At 47.5% G+C, this 16,372-nt stretch overlaps 1 protein-coding gene across 4 annotated transcripts in view; it reads left to right on the forward strand.

Annotated features, from left to right (window-relative positions):
* The window catches only part of DDX31 (DEAD-box helicase 31), a 68,571-nt gene that overhangs the window by 19,044 nt on the left and 33,155 nt on the right, over nucleotides 1–16,372 (forward strand). For all 4 annotated transcript variants that reach the window (XM_088793035.1, XM_019728907.3, XM_019728908.3 and 1 more), the window contains 5 exons: nucleotides 186–421; nucleotides 849–1,025; nucleotides 4,872–4,931; nucleotides 13,468–13,518; nucleotides 15,065–15,204. In XM_088793035.1, coding sequence (XP_088649161.1) covers nucleotides 186–421; nucleotides 849–1,025; nucleotides 4,872–4,931; nucleotides 13,468–13,518; nucleotides 15,065–15,204 — 664 coding nt within the window. The remainder of the gene's footprint in view (nucleotides 1–185; nucleotides 422–848; nucleotides 1,026–4,871; nucleotides 4,932–13,467; nucleotides 13,519–15,064; nucleotides 15,205–16,372) is intronic.

The raw sequence follows: 16,372 nt of genomic DNA on the forward strand, positions 1-16,372 counted from the left end.
TGGTGGGCTGTGCGAAGAAACTGGTGGGTCTGTGCCACCAGATTGACAGGCAGGCACATCAGTGCTGGGACTTGATGGCACCCATGGGGGCTTCATACAACTGAATGTGGGGGGTGGGTGTGCACACATGCCCAGTTCCATGGAGTGTGCGTGTCACATTTTGCCGTTTTCACTTTCTATCCAAGGCGTAGCTTGGCTCGCTGATATCAGTTTACACGACCCAGTCAGTATTTCTGTCGTGGATGAAAGCCATGGTCAGTCTAACCCAATGGACAAAGCGGTTCTTGAAGTCTCTGCTCCACAAGCTGGCGACGAGCTGGACAGCTTTGCAATCCCAGAGGGTCTCGACCAGCACGTGACACTGATTCCCAGCAAATTGCGGCTGGTCTCCCTGGCGGCCTTTATCCTGCAGAAGTGCAAGGTAGGAAGGATGGAGGAGACAAAGACCTGCTCTGTTTGTGGCAGGTGTTGGTAGCAGTGAGTTGAGGCGTGCGCCCACACAAGTTTTCCAGCCTCACTGTTTGTGACTGCAGACCATCGGGCAGCACTGTCTGTGGCGAACCCTGAATGAATGAAAGAACAGAGCGAATGTAGAGTTTCGCACTGAAGAGTGTTTCTCAGGTGTGGACAGCCCTTTCGAGAGGATAACTCTGTCATTCTGCTTTCCTGCATTCTTTGTAGCACGGAGTACCGGTGTTTTGTGTTGTTTTGTGTTTTTTAATTCAAAGCTGTCCCTTGTGTTTCCAACTGGGGCCAGCATAGCATGACTGTATTTTAGAGAAATCCTTGTTTTAGTCTCACCTAATCTTAAAATCCTGTGGTTGTTTTCCCCCTTTGTATCGATGTAGTTTGAAACAGACCAGAAGATGATTGTCTTTTTCTCGACTTGTGAGCTGGTGGAGTTCCACTACAAGCTTTTCCTCCAGACCCTGCTGAGCAGCCCGGGGGCCCCGGCAGCAGGGCACTTACCATCTGGCTCCGCACGATTAAAATTCCTACGGCTGCACGGTAACATGGAACAGGAGGTGAGCGCTGCCCGCTAGCAGGCCCAAGTCCCATTGAACTTGAACTCGTCCTCCAGGGTCACAGTGCTGGGCTGAGGGAAGGGTGAGCCAGGAGCGGACGACCCACTGGAACTGGACGCGGGTGACACCAGCCGCCGTGCCTACATGGGCGGGGGAGCCTATTGTTCCCGCCCGCGCCGCGCCCGCTCCCGGAGCTGGTCCCTTCCACCTGAGAGAGCGCACAGTCCGCTTGGCCTGCGTCTACCTCAACCAGCTGTTAAGGCAACAGAGTACCACTAAGTAGCTGGCACCGGGGAAGGGTTTTGCCTTTTTAGTACCCAGTGTGTAATTAGGGCTTGATGTCTTCAAATTAAGAGCATTAATGGAGCTAAATTGTGGATCCCATATGGTACTGCTGAGCATGGCTGCTGTCATTGTCAACAAGATGCAGCGCTCCCTCTCCTGTACTTGGTTGCGAGAGGGCATTGCGGATCCGGGGGCTCTGGGCTCTCTCCCGTCTCGGCTGAGGACTGCTTTTGTTCAGGAAGAAGAGTGTAACGTTTTCCTAATTTTAGGTGCTTAGCACATCACTCTCATTCCACCATCCGTCAGTAGAGCATCCATTTCAGGAGCCAGGCGGAGTGGACAGTGAGCTGAACTCACTGGAATTGTGAAGGAAGGACGAACAGGGCTTAGAGAGCGGAGCCATCTTGCCCTAGAAGAGCAGTTACCAGGCACCTTAGGAAATGAGGTTACCAGGCACCTTAGGAAAGCTAGAAATCGGAGAAGATTTGATGAGAACCAGCTTAAAAAAATCATGACATTTTTCAAACTAAAAGGGGCATTAAAGGTAATCAAGTTCAGTCCCCCTTTTTGGTTTTGCTTTTCTATTTTAATAATTCAGGAAATGAAGGCTCAGAAAAGGGAATTTGCTGAAGGTCACTCAAGGACACAGCTTATCTGCCACAAGGTTATACAGAATTTCCTGAATATTCCAGCTTTTGTGAATTTTATAAACACTTGATTTTTACCATATTTTGCTGTGTATAATGTGCACTTTTTTGCCCAAATTTGTGAGGGGAAAAATAATGATGCACGTTGTATATGGGTAGTACTAATTCCGTATCTATATAAATGTTTTTAATTCTTTTATTTATGCTTATGAATTAAAAGTATAACTCTAGAAATCAATGACAATATCCGTATGCAAAATAATATTCTGGAATACGATAATCGGTTTTGTTGAACTTACCATGAACTTGCAACCACGAAGAGTTCTTGGCCTTCTATGAGGAGTAAATATTGTAAATTTGTTACTGGTACATAAAATTTCTTGTACCTTGTATCTGTTCTTGTGTTTTGTAATGATTTGTTACATAAAATTTCTTGTGCCGTAATATGTTTAAAAATAAATGCTAAAATTCCTTTATGATATAAAAAGCAAGTACTAAATGTAAACAATTTAAAAATTAAAACGAAAGATTTCTTTTCCCTGAAAGTTTGGGCCAAAGACGTGTGTGCATTATACACGACAAAAATACGGTACCTTCCCACCCCCTGATTCAATCAAATTTGTTGATTTCATAATGTAATACCATTTATGGGTTTGTTTGTTTGTTCTAACTTAGTTTACTAATTCTCTGGGTCTGTTTTCATCGGAGGCATTCAGCAAGATAGGTCTCAGGGTGATGGAGGAGCTGAATATGGACTCAGAAGGATCTGGGAATTCCAGTAGATCACACAGAAGATTCTGTAGTTAAATTATTTCAAACTCACCTTGTAATAGGATGCTGGTCTAGCAGGGTGTTTATAGCTGAGGGCAGACTGTGTTCTAGTCCTGGCTCTGCCGTTTATTGGCTGTGTGACCTCAGGAAAGCTTTTTAACCTCTCTGTGCCTCAGTTTCCACGTCTCTAAACTGGAGCTCATAGTAGTCCTTATTTCCTGGGTGGTTGTGACGATTCATTGAGTTGATGCAGATAAAGTGCTTAGCACAGGGCCTGGCACGCAGTAAGTGCCCAGTGAATGTTAGGTGCCACTATTATTGCTAGTTCTCTTTCGGAAATAGTTCAGTTTTTTCAGTTTAATAACTTAGTATTTTATTTCTGTTGTTTTGTTTATTAAATAGTCTTCATAATCTCCCCCAAGAAATGGGTAGAAGATGGGAGGGAGTATGTCTGTTTCATTTTGTAAATGCTGGTGTTAAGTATCTTGTCCCAGTCTAAGCTAAAACAGTCCCGATCACATATTCCTGGCTTCTCGTGCTCGCCACTGTTCCACATAGCCTGTGGTCTCCCTACATGATTGCTATGACCCCAACCAAGTTCACGGGCATTAGAGAGAAGTTGCTGTTTGAAAAAGTTGCTGCATCATAGTTGTGATGAAAGCTCAAGACTTTGTTCATTTTTTTTTCCTCACCCCAAATTCGAATGGCCAATCTTGAAGGTGTTTCACAGGCCTTCATGAACTTTTCTGATTTTTGACTCTCTAATGCAACCATTAAAAAAATGTCCCTGTAAGACCATACAGCAAACTGGACAGATGTAGGCAGGCATCCTTGTGAGGATTTCAGCACCGACTTTGGGTTCAGATAGCAGTCCCACCCTTTCCTGCATGTGCATATCCCTTGGGCAAGTCACTCAATCTCTCTGTGCCTCAGTTTCTTCACCTGGAAAGGGGTTGGTGATAGTTCCCGCTCGTAGGGTGGTTACGAGGATTTGGTAAGTTCAGACCTGTAAAGCGTTGGCCGGTGTCTGGTACATGGCAGTGCTCCGTACATGTGGCTGTCACTGTCCACTGTACTGAGGGAGGTGTGCCCTGTAACTGACACGGTGGCTGTGCCAGAGTGGAAGGAGAGACTGCACTTTTTTCTTCTTTCCCAACTTGTAGTAATTCAGTTACATTTCCTTTTTTGCTGTTGTTGCTGACAGATGGGCAAGGCCAGGTCTCAACTGCTTGTGTGCCCTTTGCAAGGTCGTGCTGAAAGCCTTCGAAGTGGGCTGCCTTTTGGTCCAGTGTGTCTGCCTTTAGGAATTTACCCAAAGGGAATAATTAGGCCTGTCCACCACGACTATGTACAGAGGTGTTGATCACAGCATTGTCTATAGTGGTGAACAACTGAAGGCAGCCTCGATGGCCAGTATGGGGCACTGGTCGGGAAATGGTAGCACTCCCGTTCAGCTGAATACTGTTTAGTCGCGAGAGACGATGTGGGTTTTAGATATTTGTCATCATGAAAGGATGTTCACGTTCTAGTGATACATGATAAGCGCACGTCACTAGCGCAAGTAGTATGGTGCCATTTGTAAAAAGCCCCATACGTGGTTATGTTTTGCACAGATAGGGACCTGGGAAACATCCAGGGGTTACCAGTGGTGGTATTTTGCTTTGAGTGGTGGGATGGTGGCATTTTCTTCCTTCGACTTAAATATAATTTTTCTACAGTTAAAATACATGGGCTTTGTAATTTTTAACCTTTTTAAAAATTAGTTTCCTGTGGGAAATGTCGGTGGTTCTTCATTCCTCTGGCCCACCTGTAGGAAAGTGTGTTTAGAATACGTTCAGTCTCTTGGGGGTTTTGATCTCGCCTGCTCTTGGGGTTGCCAGGTTCAGAGGTGTGCCCAGCCTGGCATTGTCTTAACTGACACGTGCTGCCCTCAGGCCCTGCTGCTTTGCCATAGTCTGAGAAGTCCAGTCCTGTAAGTCCAAGGTCTTTTAAATGTAAAGAGTCCACTTCTGCCTCTTGGCAAAGCCCATCTGGGCCTTCCTAGCGTTATAGCAGGAGGAAGCTGGGAACGTTATGGGGAGCGAAGCCGCCCTCACTGGAACTGATCTCAGAATTGTAAGGCTTTTTTCCCTTATTTTTGTAGGAAAGAACAGCAGTGTTTCAAGAATTCTCCCATTCCAAAACGGGTGTCCTTCTTTGCACGGTACGTATCATTCTGTATTCGAGCGTGAAGCTCAAATATTTCTGTCAGTGGTGGTTGCAGTGTTTTGTCTCTTGATAGTTTGCCTTGTGGCCAGCCCCACAGAGAGTGGGAATACCCGGGGCCTGTTGGTGTGGCTGGTCCCTTTGCTCTTCTGATTTGTCACCCAACTTTGTCACAGATAGCCGGCTGCCACCGGGCAGAAGACTTAGCGATTTGCTCACTAATAGTGACAGCTGTTGGTCTGAAAACGTGTGAATCTTGGTGATTTCTAGCCACCAAAAACTTGTAAATTACAGCTATCGGGAGTAATTAGAGCTGAGAAAGTCTTTCCACAGCAAAATCACTCTACTCGTCTCCGCTCACCTTTTCTTAAAGGAAAACAGACGCGCTCGGGCAGATTTCATCTGCTATTGTCTAAAACCATCATTTGCCCTGCAATTTTCAGGGCCAGCTCACTCAGCCTCGGTCTTTGCCATCTTGGAGGGCTCCCTTGGCCAGCACAGTGCTGACCTTTGACTGCACATGTCTCGTGCTCTTTCAAGATGGAAAACTCACACCTCCGATAGCCCCTTCTCTGGGGACTCACTCACTCCGCCATGGTTGTCGCTCACGCCCAAGATTAAAATACCTTCCCTGTTTGTGCCATCTTGGATGGCGTAACTTAATCTCCAACTGATGCTTTGCGAAATCGCTGTATAGATAGAAATGAAATTGCTAGCTATAAATTGGGCAGTCCAGCGAACGATGGCTGGGTGGAAACAGACGTTTAGCAAGTTGAATACCCAGGTAGGCCTCATTTATTGCAATTACTTTTTGAGGAACTCCTGCTCTACATTCAGGTTTAACGGTCCTAGAGATTGTTTTCTTCTTCCCGTTAGTGTATGGATGAGTGCTGCTGTGTTTCTTGTGTCTGGTCATATCCAAGACAGCCCGCCCGGTCTCCTGCTTGTCGTCGTGGCCGATTCTCACGTGTGTGGCAAACACTGGCTCTGCCGACGCCGGTCGTTCAGAGCTAAGAACAGTTGCACCAGGAGTGCTTGCCTCCTGAGGAGGTCTCGTCTGGCCAAGCAGCCCTTCCCTTTCTGAAGTCCATCCACAGGGCCCACGCTTGTGTTTGCTCTACACTTGATCTTAGCCAAAGGCCGAGAAGCGATATTGTGTTTGCTCTAAAACCGTCTTTCAATCCTGCTCTAAAGTGAAGACGAGCCAAATAATTGACTTGATCAAGAAATTTGTCAAGAATCCTTATGTCCAATCGTACTTTCTGGAACCTGACCCCTTCCTGTCTCCTCTGTTCCTCTGTCGGATTTGCCCCCTTACTCCTTACCCTTCAGCCCAGCAGTCCCCTCTTTCAGCTCCTTGAATGTGTCATTCTTGCTGTTTTGGGCCTGGAGGCCTTGGTACGTGCATTCCCTCTGCCTGGGACACCTCACTCTGACCGACTAAGCCCTACTTAGGTCTCAGCTTCGGGTTCATTTCTTCAGGAAATGGAACCCCGGAGCGCCAGCTCTTCCCCCTGGGGCACTCCCAGTTATGGCACTCATTCTTTATGGCACTCATCACACCAGGTCCAGGTGTCTTCCCAGCAGCTCACAGCTCACGAAGATAGGTCCTGGGCTTTATTTGCAGTTCTGTCCCAGGGTCCGGCGCAACAAGCGTGCAGAGGACGCATTGTTTGTGGACAATGTGGATAATCAGGGCCTGAGAAACTCTGGTGAGAACCACCAATGTAGGCCTTTTTCTAAAGACTGAGTGAGGCTGAGATGATTACACTCGCTCGTTGGAAATAAATGCACTTCTTCATAGAAACGGTGTTTCCTGAAGAGTGAATGTTAACACAGAAAGCGGTAGGAACCTAGGTGTTGAAGTTTGGATTAGGATCAAAGCAATGTTTTATCTTTGACCCTTCAGATGCTGGATTTGTCCCTGGGGAGAAATTGTCCAGTCCCTTAGTGTACAAATGCGACGATGTTTTACAGACACAGGTGAGCTCTAAGTGTCCAAGAAAACTCCAGGTACTTGAAGTTCAGTTTGTTTGGTTTGTTCTGGTTTAGTTTTTGGTGTTTTAGTTGTTCTTCCTGGAAGAAAAGATCATTCTTTCTGAAACGTAATTTTCAGTGGGGTCAAAACTTACGATGACTTTCCTTGTTTTGTCTGGCTGTCACCGGCAAGTGATGTCAGCTAGACAAAGAGCACCGTTGACCTAGCAAAGTACACCCCACCTTCCGTGCCCTGCCAGTCCTGGGTGCCGCTGGAAGGCAAACTCCCACTTGCCCACGGTCTGATTTTTCGGAAATCTCTTGGCGCGTGTTCACTTGCTCGTTCAGGTCGCTTCCAGCACCCTGGCCCCTCCTCATATCATGTCCTTCCTCTGCGGTGAAGGTTACTGGAGAAGAGCTGGGTGGGGCTCACTCCCCTTTATTTCTAAGCCAGGACATGAGCCCAGGTTCCCCGGCGAGGAGAAGGTCTGCATTCTCTCTCTCGTGTTCCTTCTGCTGCTGCCATATTTGTTTGCTTTAGCCTGACGCTTCTGGCATCTGAGGGCCGGGGGGCGCCTGAGACACACTGCAATAGATCGTCCCTGGGTTGTGGGAGGTACTGTCACCCGGCGTCCTTTGAAGCAGCCTGTTGCCAGGTTCTGTGAACGCTCTCCAGGAGCCTCCATAGTGTTAATGAGGAATGTGGGCCACGGCAGGGCACGAGGGTTGAGAGCTGGCTTCTTCTGAGAAGCAGGAATCGCGTTGGTGACTGTCGCGTGGGGATGTTTCCCCTGTGTACCGTGCCTTTCACCATTTGATTTGTCATTCCCAGACCCTTTCAACAAGGCCAGAGGATGGAATGTCTGTGTGAACATTTGGGAGTGAGGGTGGAAGCACACGAAAGCTCGCAGCTCACTATTTCCTTTACTGCTAGAAAATCCCTCCCTGCACCCCCTTTTCCTCCCTGCTAGCTCCTCTGTCATTGGAACAGTTAAGGGTGTGCATGAGTGTGTGTGTTTCTTTCAACTTAACTATAAACATCGAAAAGCAAGGGCCTTTTTAATTTCATGCACTGAAATCTTTCGGGACCCAATACCTGGCTCTGTATACCGTGGCTCTTAACAAACATGTGACCTTGGTGACATGGAGTCGAGGAGAAGGGCAGGAGAGCCCAGTTTGTGAAAGAGGAGTCTTTCCACATTTGCAGCGTAATCCAGAAAACTAGATCTCCAAAGAAGCCAAGCTAAGAAGGGAGTAGGGATTAGCAGGAAGGAGTCCTTTGAAAGTTCAAAGCCCGCTTTCCCAAATGGAATTAAGAAATCAAAGGTGTCAGATATAAGAAACTGAATTATCTACAAAATGTTCCCTCCTGTTTACGATGAAGAACTCCCCCTAAGCCAGGGCACGGGAACATGGGTTTAATACCATTGCTACGTCGATGAGTTGATAGAAATGCCCCTGAGTGACTGGAAATGCTATTCCGTGTTAAGGTGACGTCTGGCGTCCGTTGGTGTGTGGTGCTCCCTGGTTGTCCCTGGATAACCAGAGCACCAGAACCTTTTCCCCAATAAGAGGACCCGTTGCAACTCCGCCGGGGTCTGCGGCTGATTATCCGCTGGCATATAGCGAGGCCGTCCCGCACACGCGTTCTTATTCAGAAGGCACCCTGCGTCAGCTCTGCTGCTTTCCTCCACCTTCTCAATTTTGTTTTTGCTTGAAGTACACTGTTATGTCTGTGCGGTTCTTAATTTCCTCTCCTCCTGGGGAATTTCCACCGTGCCAGGAGGTTAGGAGACAAAGGAGTGCAGCTGTAAGTGTCACAAGAGTGTCAGTTCACAACCCAAAATAAATGTAGACTCTTGTTTTTCTCTGGGGCATGTTTTTTAGGTAAAGTTTATCCTTTCCACTCTATTTCATCACGTTAATGGCAAGATCATTTGGAGATTGTAGGCTGTTTACTCAGTTATGCTAACTCATGTTGCCAGTTTTTTGGCGGCTCCAGCCAAGATCTCTCGCCTCTGACAGCTTCTGCACTCTCCCCTTCCTCCTCTGATTACGCAGCCCAATCTGTCACCCGGACAACGGGGGCCTGTACCCCGCTGATGGCTTTCCACACACGGCAATAATGACTTTTGGCAGGCCAGGAAGGCAGCAGAGGCGGATTTGCTGCGTCCCTTGCTCAGAGAGCCGGCAGGCCCTCTCTCTGTTAGTAAAAGCACTTTGTGAGGTGCTTGGGCAAATAAATGAGTCATTTTAATCCAACTGACAGGCTGGCACCTGAGCACGCTGCCTTCCATCTGTACTCCGTGGTCTCAGGGAGGCAGCCAATTGTCGAGCCCGGGGCTTCAAGGCCGCACCATTGAGCCTCTTTCAGAACTGACTTTAGCAATTCTTTTGCCCTAATTAGGTTAAAGGAATACAGTGGGGCTGGGTGTGAGTTCTAAGAGTGGGCAGAGAACCGAAGCCCTTGCTGAGTCTTCAGCAGGTCAGTTTCCTGTGGATCCAGGAAGAGGGAGCAGCCTCCTGCCTCTCTGTGGTCCTCTGCCCCATGGGGTGAGTGGGGAAGAGAGGGAAGAGGCCTTTCACCACTGCCTGTCGCCTCCATACCAGTTCTTAACTTCATCATGAAGTGAAATACGTAGATTTGTATTCTCAAAACACTGTTGACATACACTGTCTCATTTGATCTTCACAATAACCTCATGAGATGAATAGAGTAGATCTTACAGCCGCCATTTTACAGGTGGGTAAACTGAGGCTCAGAACTGAGTTGACTTGCCCAGATTGTATGGCTGCTACAGTGATAACGAAGTCCAGTTCTCTCTGTGTCTAGACCAGGAAGATTATTTCTTTCTCCCGTTCTGTGTGGTAGCCTAGACCCAGAAAGGGCAGGATTCAGTCTGAGCAGTGTTGGCTGTCCCCCCAACACAAGAAGCAAGAAGCAGTGGGAGAGGGAGAAGACGGTGTCGTAGCCGGCCGTCCTGAGCTAGATCACCCAAGTGGGAAACGGAACCTCGAACAGTCGCGATGAGAGCTGCTGGCATTCTTCCAACTCACTGTTTCAGCGTGTTTGTACTCAGTGAGTTTCATGAACATCATACGCTGTTTTTGAGTTTTATCTGTGTTTCTTGCTTGAATTTACTAAACCGACGAGCATTAAATTTTTTACAAAGCCTGTCTGTAAAGCTCAGGCAGCCCCTTGTCTACAAGTATCTCCCACTGCAGAGCACTTAAATAAAATAAATCATCTCTTAACAAGAGCTTAGCAGATTTAAGAACCCATCAGTTTTTCTGAAGACGTCAGCTGTGGTTGGTGCAGAGAGCCATTCCTGCCCCCTTTTGGTAGAGCCCGCTCTGGAACGGCAGCCTTCAGCTTTCAGGGCATGTGGAAGCTGTCTGCAAACACCTCATGGGTGGTTGACACACGTTTAGTATATTAATCTTCTGCTTCACACTTAATAAATGCAGCCTAGCTACCATTCAGAGGGAAGCAGCCAGTCCCAGGTGTAATCAGAGTGAAGACTGACAGATGCTGCTGTGCCCTCGGTGGTCCTTCTGGGTGAGCGAGGTGTGGATAGGGAGGGTCTTTCTCGGGTCCGCCTCTGACCCTGGGGAATACAGGGGTGGTGGTGTTTAACGTGCTTCTTGCAGAAACTTTGCATAGGATTATTTTCAAAAAAAGCGAATGATACGTAAAATCCCTCAGTGGTACTTAAAACTGAGGGGAGAGGGAGGAGGCCTGTTCTTTATAGAAGAATGCCAGCTCGCAGATGGAAGGAAGGAATGATAGACAGGAAGCCGTCATTCTGCAGCCATCGAGGTCACAGTTGAGACAGACCAGCAGGATCAACAGATGCCAAAACCATTGGGCAAGAGATTTTGGGAAACAGTCTCAAAGTTTCACTCCCGGTTACTTGTTAATTACAAAGGCACCTTCACAGTGGAGAGAGCTGGCGGCCACCCCTGACTGAGGTGGCTGGACATGGCGTCCCCTGTCCAGGGCAGACTGCCCTTGCGGGTCTCCCCGGGTCACGTGCTGGGAAGTACACAGCACCCGACATTGTCCTGCCAAAGTGCTTTCCCCGAATCTTACCACAAGGAAACAGACAAATCCAGATTCTGGAATTTTCCTCAAGACACCTGGAGTCTTCAAAATTGATAGTTACAAAAAGAAAACTAAGTGAGTAAAGGGCAGGAGTACCATTGTAATTAAGGAAATCTAGAGGGATGTAATAATAATAGAATGCATGCTCTGAGATTCAGTCCTGGATTGGGAAAGAAAAACAGCTCTCAGAGTCATCTTCAGTGCAATTGGAGAAATCTGAATGTGGACTGAATATCAGAAAGTAATGTTGGTCGGCGTTACATTTCTTAGGTGTGATATGGTGTTGTGGTTATGTAGAAGATGCCCTCTTACTTAGGGGGCATTCTTACGTGCTAACGTGTCATGCTATTTCCAACGTACTTTCAGGTGGTTCAGAGACACAGATGCGTGTATGGCGAGCAAAAGAGAGGGCAGACGTGCCAAAGCTTAGCAATCAATGAATCTAAATGAAGATACAGGTGCTCGTTGTATTATTCTTCCAACTTTTCTGGAGGTTTAAATTTTTCTAAATAAAAAATTGGGGGAAAATGCATATTCATTGTTAAAAAATTAAAAAAGCAAACAACACAGAAAAATGCAAAGAGAAACGTGAAAATCACCCCAAATCTCTCTGCCTAGAGATAACCACAGTTGACAGTTTTGGTGAACCTCCTTCCAGGCATTGGTTCTTAGTTTATCTATTGATTCATCTGTCCATTTGTCCATTGTTCAATGTGGTTTTTTGCCCTCTTTTTTTTTTCCTTGTGTTTTTTGGTAGAAGGAACCAGACCATTTGTCCTCTAGAACACCCCACGTTCCAGATTTGCCTAATTGTGTCCTCGTGGTGGTGTTTCACTTGTTCCTCTGTCCCCGTATTTCCTCTAAACTAGTAGTTAGGTCCAGAGCCTTGATTAGATTCAGGCTCTAGGGTTTTGTTTTTGTTTGGGCAGGAATAGGTGGTGCTCTGTTCTTCCTGTTGCACGGTGGCTGATGGTCTGACTTTTAATTGTCAAAACACTTACATGGTCTCAGGGTCAAAATGATAAAGGTCCATTAAAGGAAGTCTAGCTCCCATTCTTTTCCCCTCCCCTCATGTTCTCTTCCTTCCTCTCTAGGTAACTATTTTTGTCAACTCTGGGGAGGGGGGGGCGGTTCTCCATTATTTCTTTTTGAAATGTGAGCAAATATATTTAGCCCATTTTTTTACACAAAAGTGTGAGCTATACACACGGGAAATATATCCTAGAGCTTCTCCATATCAGTACATCGGAATCTTCCCTCCTTCTGTGGCTGTGTGTTACTCTGTTATATGGAGTGGGTGTTGCCATATTTTATTCCACATGCATCCTGCTAGACATCGGGGTTTTTACTGGACCTACAGTTATAACTGGTGGTGAAATGAATAGCCCTGTACACATACCATTTTGTGTTTTTGCCAATGTATCTTTGCGATGGATTTCTAGAAGTGACATTGCTCTCGGTCAAAAGACAAGTGCATATGTAATTTTGCTGGATATTAATCAAATTCCTCGCTAGAAGCGTTCATACTATTTTGCATTCCCAACACAGGGCAGGAAAGGTACAGCATCTTTTCTGATGTTGGAACAATATAATATGGCCTTGGAATAATAGTTGTTTTGAAGATCAGTCAGATAATGCAGATAACACGCCCCACACAGTGTCTGGTGTGTATAGTGAGTGCCCGTGAAATGTTGACGGGATGCTGTTGTTATGACTGTTAGCTAGAAGAGGAATGCCAAGTGTACATTTATTTCTAAAGACGGGAAGATTCCCACTTTCTAGCCTTTCCGCCAGAATGGCCAGAAACCAGAGAGCAGAGAGTCTTTGTTCTTCAGGTGACGACCAGCTAAAAAGTGAAATCTCCATCGCCTTTGTAGTTTTTGTCTGTCTGGTGACGTCTGTGGCCTGCATTCCTATCTGGCTGTCAGAAGAGGCAGGCATTGCCCGATCCTTCTGCTCTCTGGTGCTAATAAGCAAAGTCCTCAGTAAACACTCTGCAACTCACCTCCACGAGGGGATGGCGTGATCGTCGGAAGGAAGCCACAGAGGCGGGTTGTTGTTAGTGTGGCATTGCCAGTAGGGATGGGATGGGGATCATAACCCAGGAATGCATTCATCACAGAGTGGTTTCGCAGATAAAATGTAAAAGTCATAAAACATGCTACAAGTTTTCAGAATCCAACAAGGCACAGCCGGCAATGACTTGTTCAAGTTCTGGGCTAACCGGGTGGTGTTCTTTCAGTGAAGGGGTTGGGTCTGCCTCCCAGTGGGTTCCATACAACTTACCCCTCCATCGGAATTTTTAACCACAGGTGGCTTCTGAGGTCGTATGCAGATGTCTGTGTGTGGGTGGGAGTGAGCCGTCACAGTTTGCACTGGATTACCAACGGCTCTATGACCCCACGATGGTTCAGAAACTCAGTCCTAAGCCATATTCTTTTCTGTTTTGAAGGATGTTGCAGCTCGGGGCTTAGATCTCCCTCAAGTCACGTGGATTGTTCAGGTAATTTTTTTAGTTGTGAAGGTGTGAGCTCGAGGCAGGAATATATGATCACGAGTAGATGCGTTAGCTTTAAGTAGAATGATTATTGTTACCCTCTTGGGTGTTGCCCTGGTAACAAGGCAGCAACCAGCCTTATCTGCACAATTCTCCCAACACCTTCCCTTACCCAGCGCACCTAACTGCTGCGGCAGACAGCCAGACTGCAGTCACGGGAGGGCGGGGCGGGCTCCCTGCGCCCAGACCAATGCCTGTCACACACACAGTTCCAGCAGTCACGGGAATTGCCCAGGCCCCTGGGAGGCCTCGTGTCCAGGAGGAGGTGGCTCAGCTGTCCTGAGAGCCGTGTCCTGGACATTGACCTGCAGGGCTCAATTAGGTCCCTGACAGCAGCTTAGACATACCTCTAGCCATAGACGCTTTGCCAGAGGGTACAGGTGTTAGCCCGAGAGTCTAGTGGTTTCAGTTTTGTTTTTTCTTGTCGTAAGTCTGCAGAGTGGTATTTTTCAGCCCTTCTGTGTGGGGGCCGGGGACACGTGCCCTGTTGACGTGAGTCATGGTTTATTCACATTGTAGTGGAATCGCATGCCTGTCAGTGGCTAGGAAATCTGCTCTGCTCACCACAGATCACTTTGCCACAGGAGGTATTGCTGCTTCTCTCCTGCTGGCCACAAAGAGAACTAAAGATAAAATGACATGGATAATCTGAATGTGTGAAAGGCTAGGCACAGAAAATCGATTGTCTAGAGCCTTCTGATACTGTGACTATTGATTAGGTTAATGTGCCTGGCCTCCCGTGTATTCATTTGGGCCCTCTGATCTGTGGTTCACGTAGCAGCCGAGGGAAAAAAAAGGAAGAATGAATATATGGTCAATTAGTTTCGATGATGACAGAGTTACTGCCATAGAGAACAGCAAATGCTGTGCATAATTCATTCTGCTGAGCTCTGGAGTCTGCGGTTTCCCCTGAGTTAGGAACGCTGTCCCTGGAGCAGAAGCACGTCCCTGTGAAGGAGACCACCCTGCGACTCTGCCCTACTGGGACCAGTTCCCGGTGGCCTGGCGGCACAGCTGAACTCTGGTGGCCGCAGTAACAGCCCCTTCCTCCTTACCCTGTCCAGCGTCTTCTGTGGCCTCAGCCCACTGCTTTGTCTACCAAGGACGTAGGCCAAGGTCACGTGGTCATCTGCAGACGGTTGCCCCCACCTGCCCACGTTTTCACCTTGCACAGTCACCTCGGTGAAAAGATGCAAATAGGAAAATGAAGAGACCTGTGGAGAAGTAAAATTAAAAAGGAGATACTAGAACGAGAAGACATCTCGTTTATCTGAAACTTGGCCACTGTTCACGTTTGCATGTCAGAGCCTTGTTATCTCCAGTGAAGCCAGGAATTTCAGGGTTGAGTGACTTCTGCTTGTGATTGTGTTAGGGTAACCATAGCACCAGGATTTAATTCTTGGGATACCTGGAGGCAGGTGAGGGGTATTGCACTTCCAATTAATGGCAGCCCCTTGATCTATGAACGCCTTTATTTCGTTACCCTTCTTAGTACAGCGCTCCGTCTTCACCGGCTGAATACATCCACCGGATTGGCAGAACCGCCCGCATTGGCTGCCGTGGGAGCAGTCTGCTCATTTTGGCTCCTTCGGAGGCAGAATATGTCAACTCGTTGGCTTCTCACAAAATCAAGTGAGTCAGAAACCTGAACGGGGCTTCGGCTGATCTCACCTAATTAACTTTCTGTCGCCTTTTATAGTGGATGGGCCTTGTAAGCTGACGAAGAGCCATTAACCCTTGTGATCCCTAAATGAGTCCCAGAATAGCCAGTGGCAAAAACTACAACCCTTAGTACCATCAGCACATGACAATTTTCATTGGCGTTGCCAGCCTAAGTCATGGAATGATCTGTTGCACTTCGTTTCTCTTGTAGATAGAGGTCTGTGTTTCGTGTCTCTTCCCGTAAAATAAGTGTGCACGACCCTCACAGCCAGCTTCTTGTAGTCACAATTTTCATTTCTCGCACTTAACACTTTATACCTTTACATTTGATTTGTCCTTAAGAAAAATACTTTTTACTCGTCACACAACTCCCCTTCCCACAGGAAAATAAACCTACGGGGGAATCATTGTAAGGCCATTGAAAGGTGCCCCACACACTCACAGGTGGGACTGGCTGGCCGCCATCTTGGACGTGCCCGCCGGGCACCCCATGTTCCCTTGTGGCTCTGGGTCACGGGCTCAACAGCACAGAAGCCTCATCAGGGGGCTTCCATCAAACCCTGACCTCCCTCAGAAAGAGAGAGAGCAACGCCTCGACCTGGCCGGGAGTGATTATAACGAGAGCAGACAGAAATCACAGGGCCACAGATGTGACTTTCTTTTGTCATGTCTTCCATAAAATCTCTGGCACCTGAAGTAACAAGCTCTAATAAGGGGCTTCTAAAGGCAGGCCATTTTTCACACCGCTTTCAAGAATTTCTTCTGCTCAGACATAGTACAGCGATGCATACAGTGTTTTTGGAGGCACAGGAATTGCCATGTGTCTGCCCAAGATGGAGGGACACGATGCACACCACGCACAGAAGCAGCAGTGGCTGCTCGAGTGCCACTTAGACTCGACCTTGTGAGGCCGGTGCACATGTGACGGTCTCGTTCCTTGGTGCTTCTCTTGGTCTATGCTTTTGTAAAGCATCCAATGATACTACAAGACCCTAAAGTACAGAGCTGGGGAAATCATTGCATTCTGCATCTGCACCTGGTCTGGGGGACCACAGGACCACGTGCAGGGCGCCCCCTTGGAGAGATGTATGTGGCCGTCCCCACTGGGGACAGAGCTCTCTCTGTCACCTGCTCCACA

The sequence above is a fragment of the Rhinolophus sinicus genome, chromosome 16, assembly GCF_057876585.1.
Source record: "Rhinolophus sinicus isolate RSI-liver-muscle chromosome 16, RSI-T2T, whole genome shotgun sequence".
Taxonomy (NCBI): domain Eukaryota; kingdom Metazoa; phylum Chordata; class Mammalia; order Chiroptera; family Rhinolophidae; genus Rhinolophus; species Rhinolophus sinicus.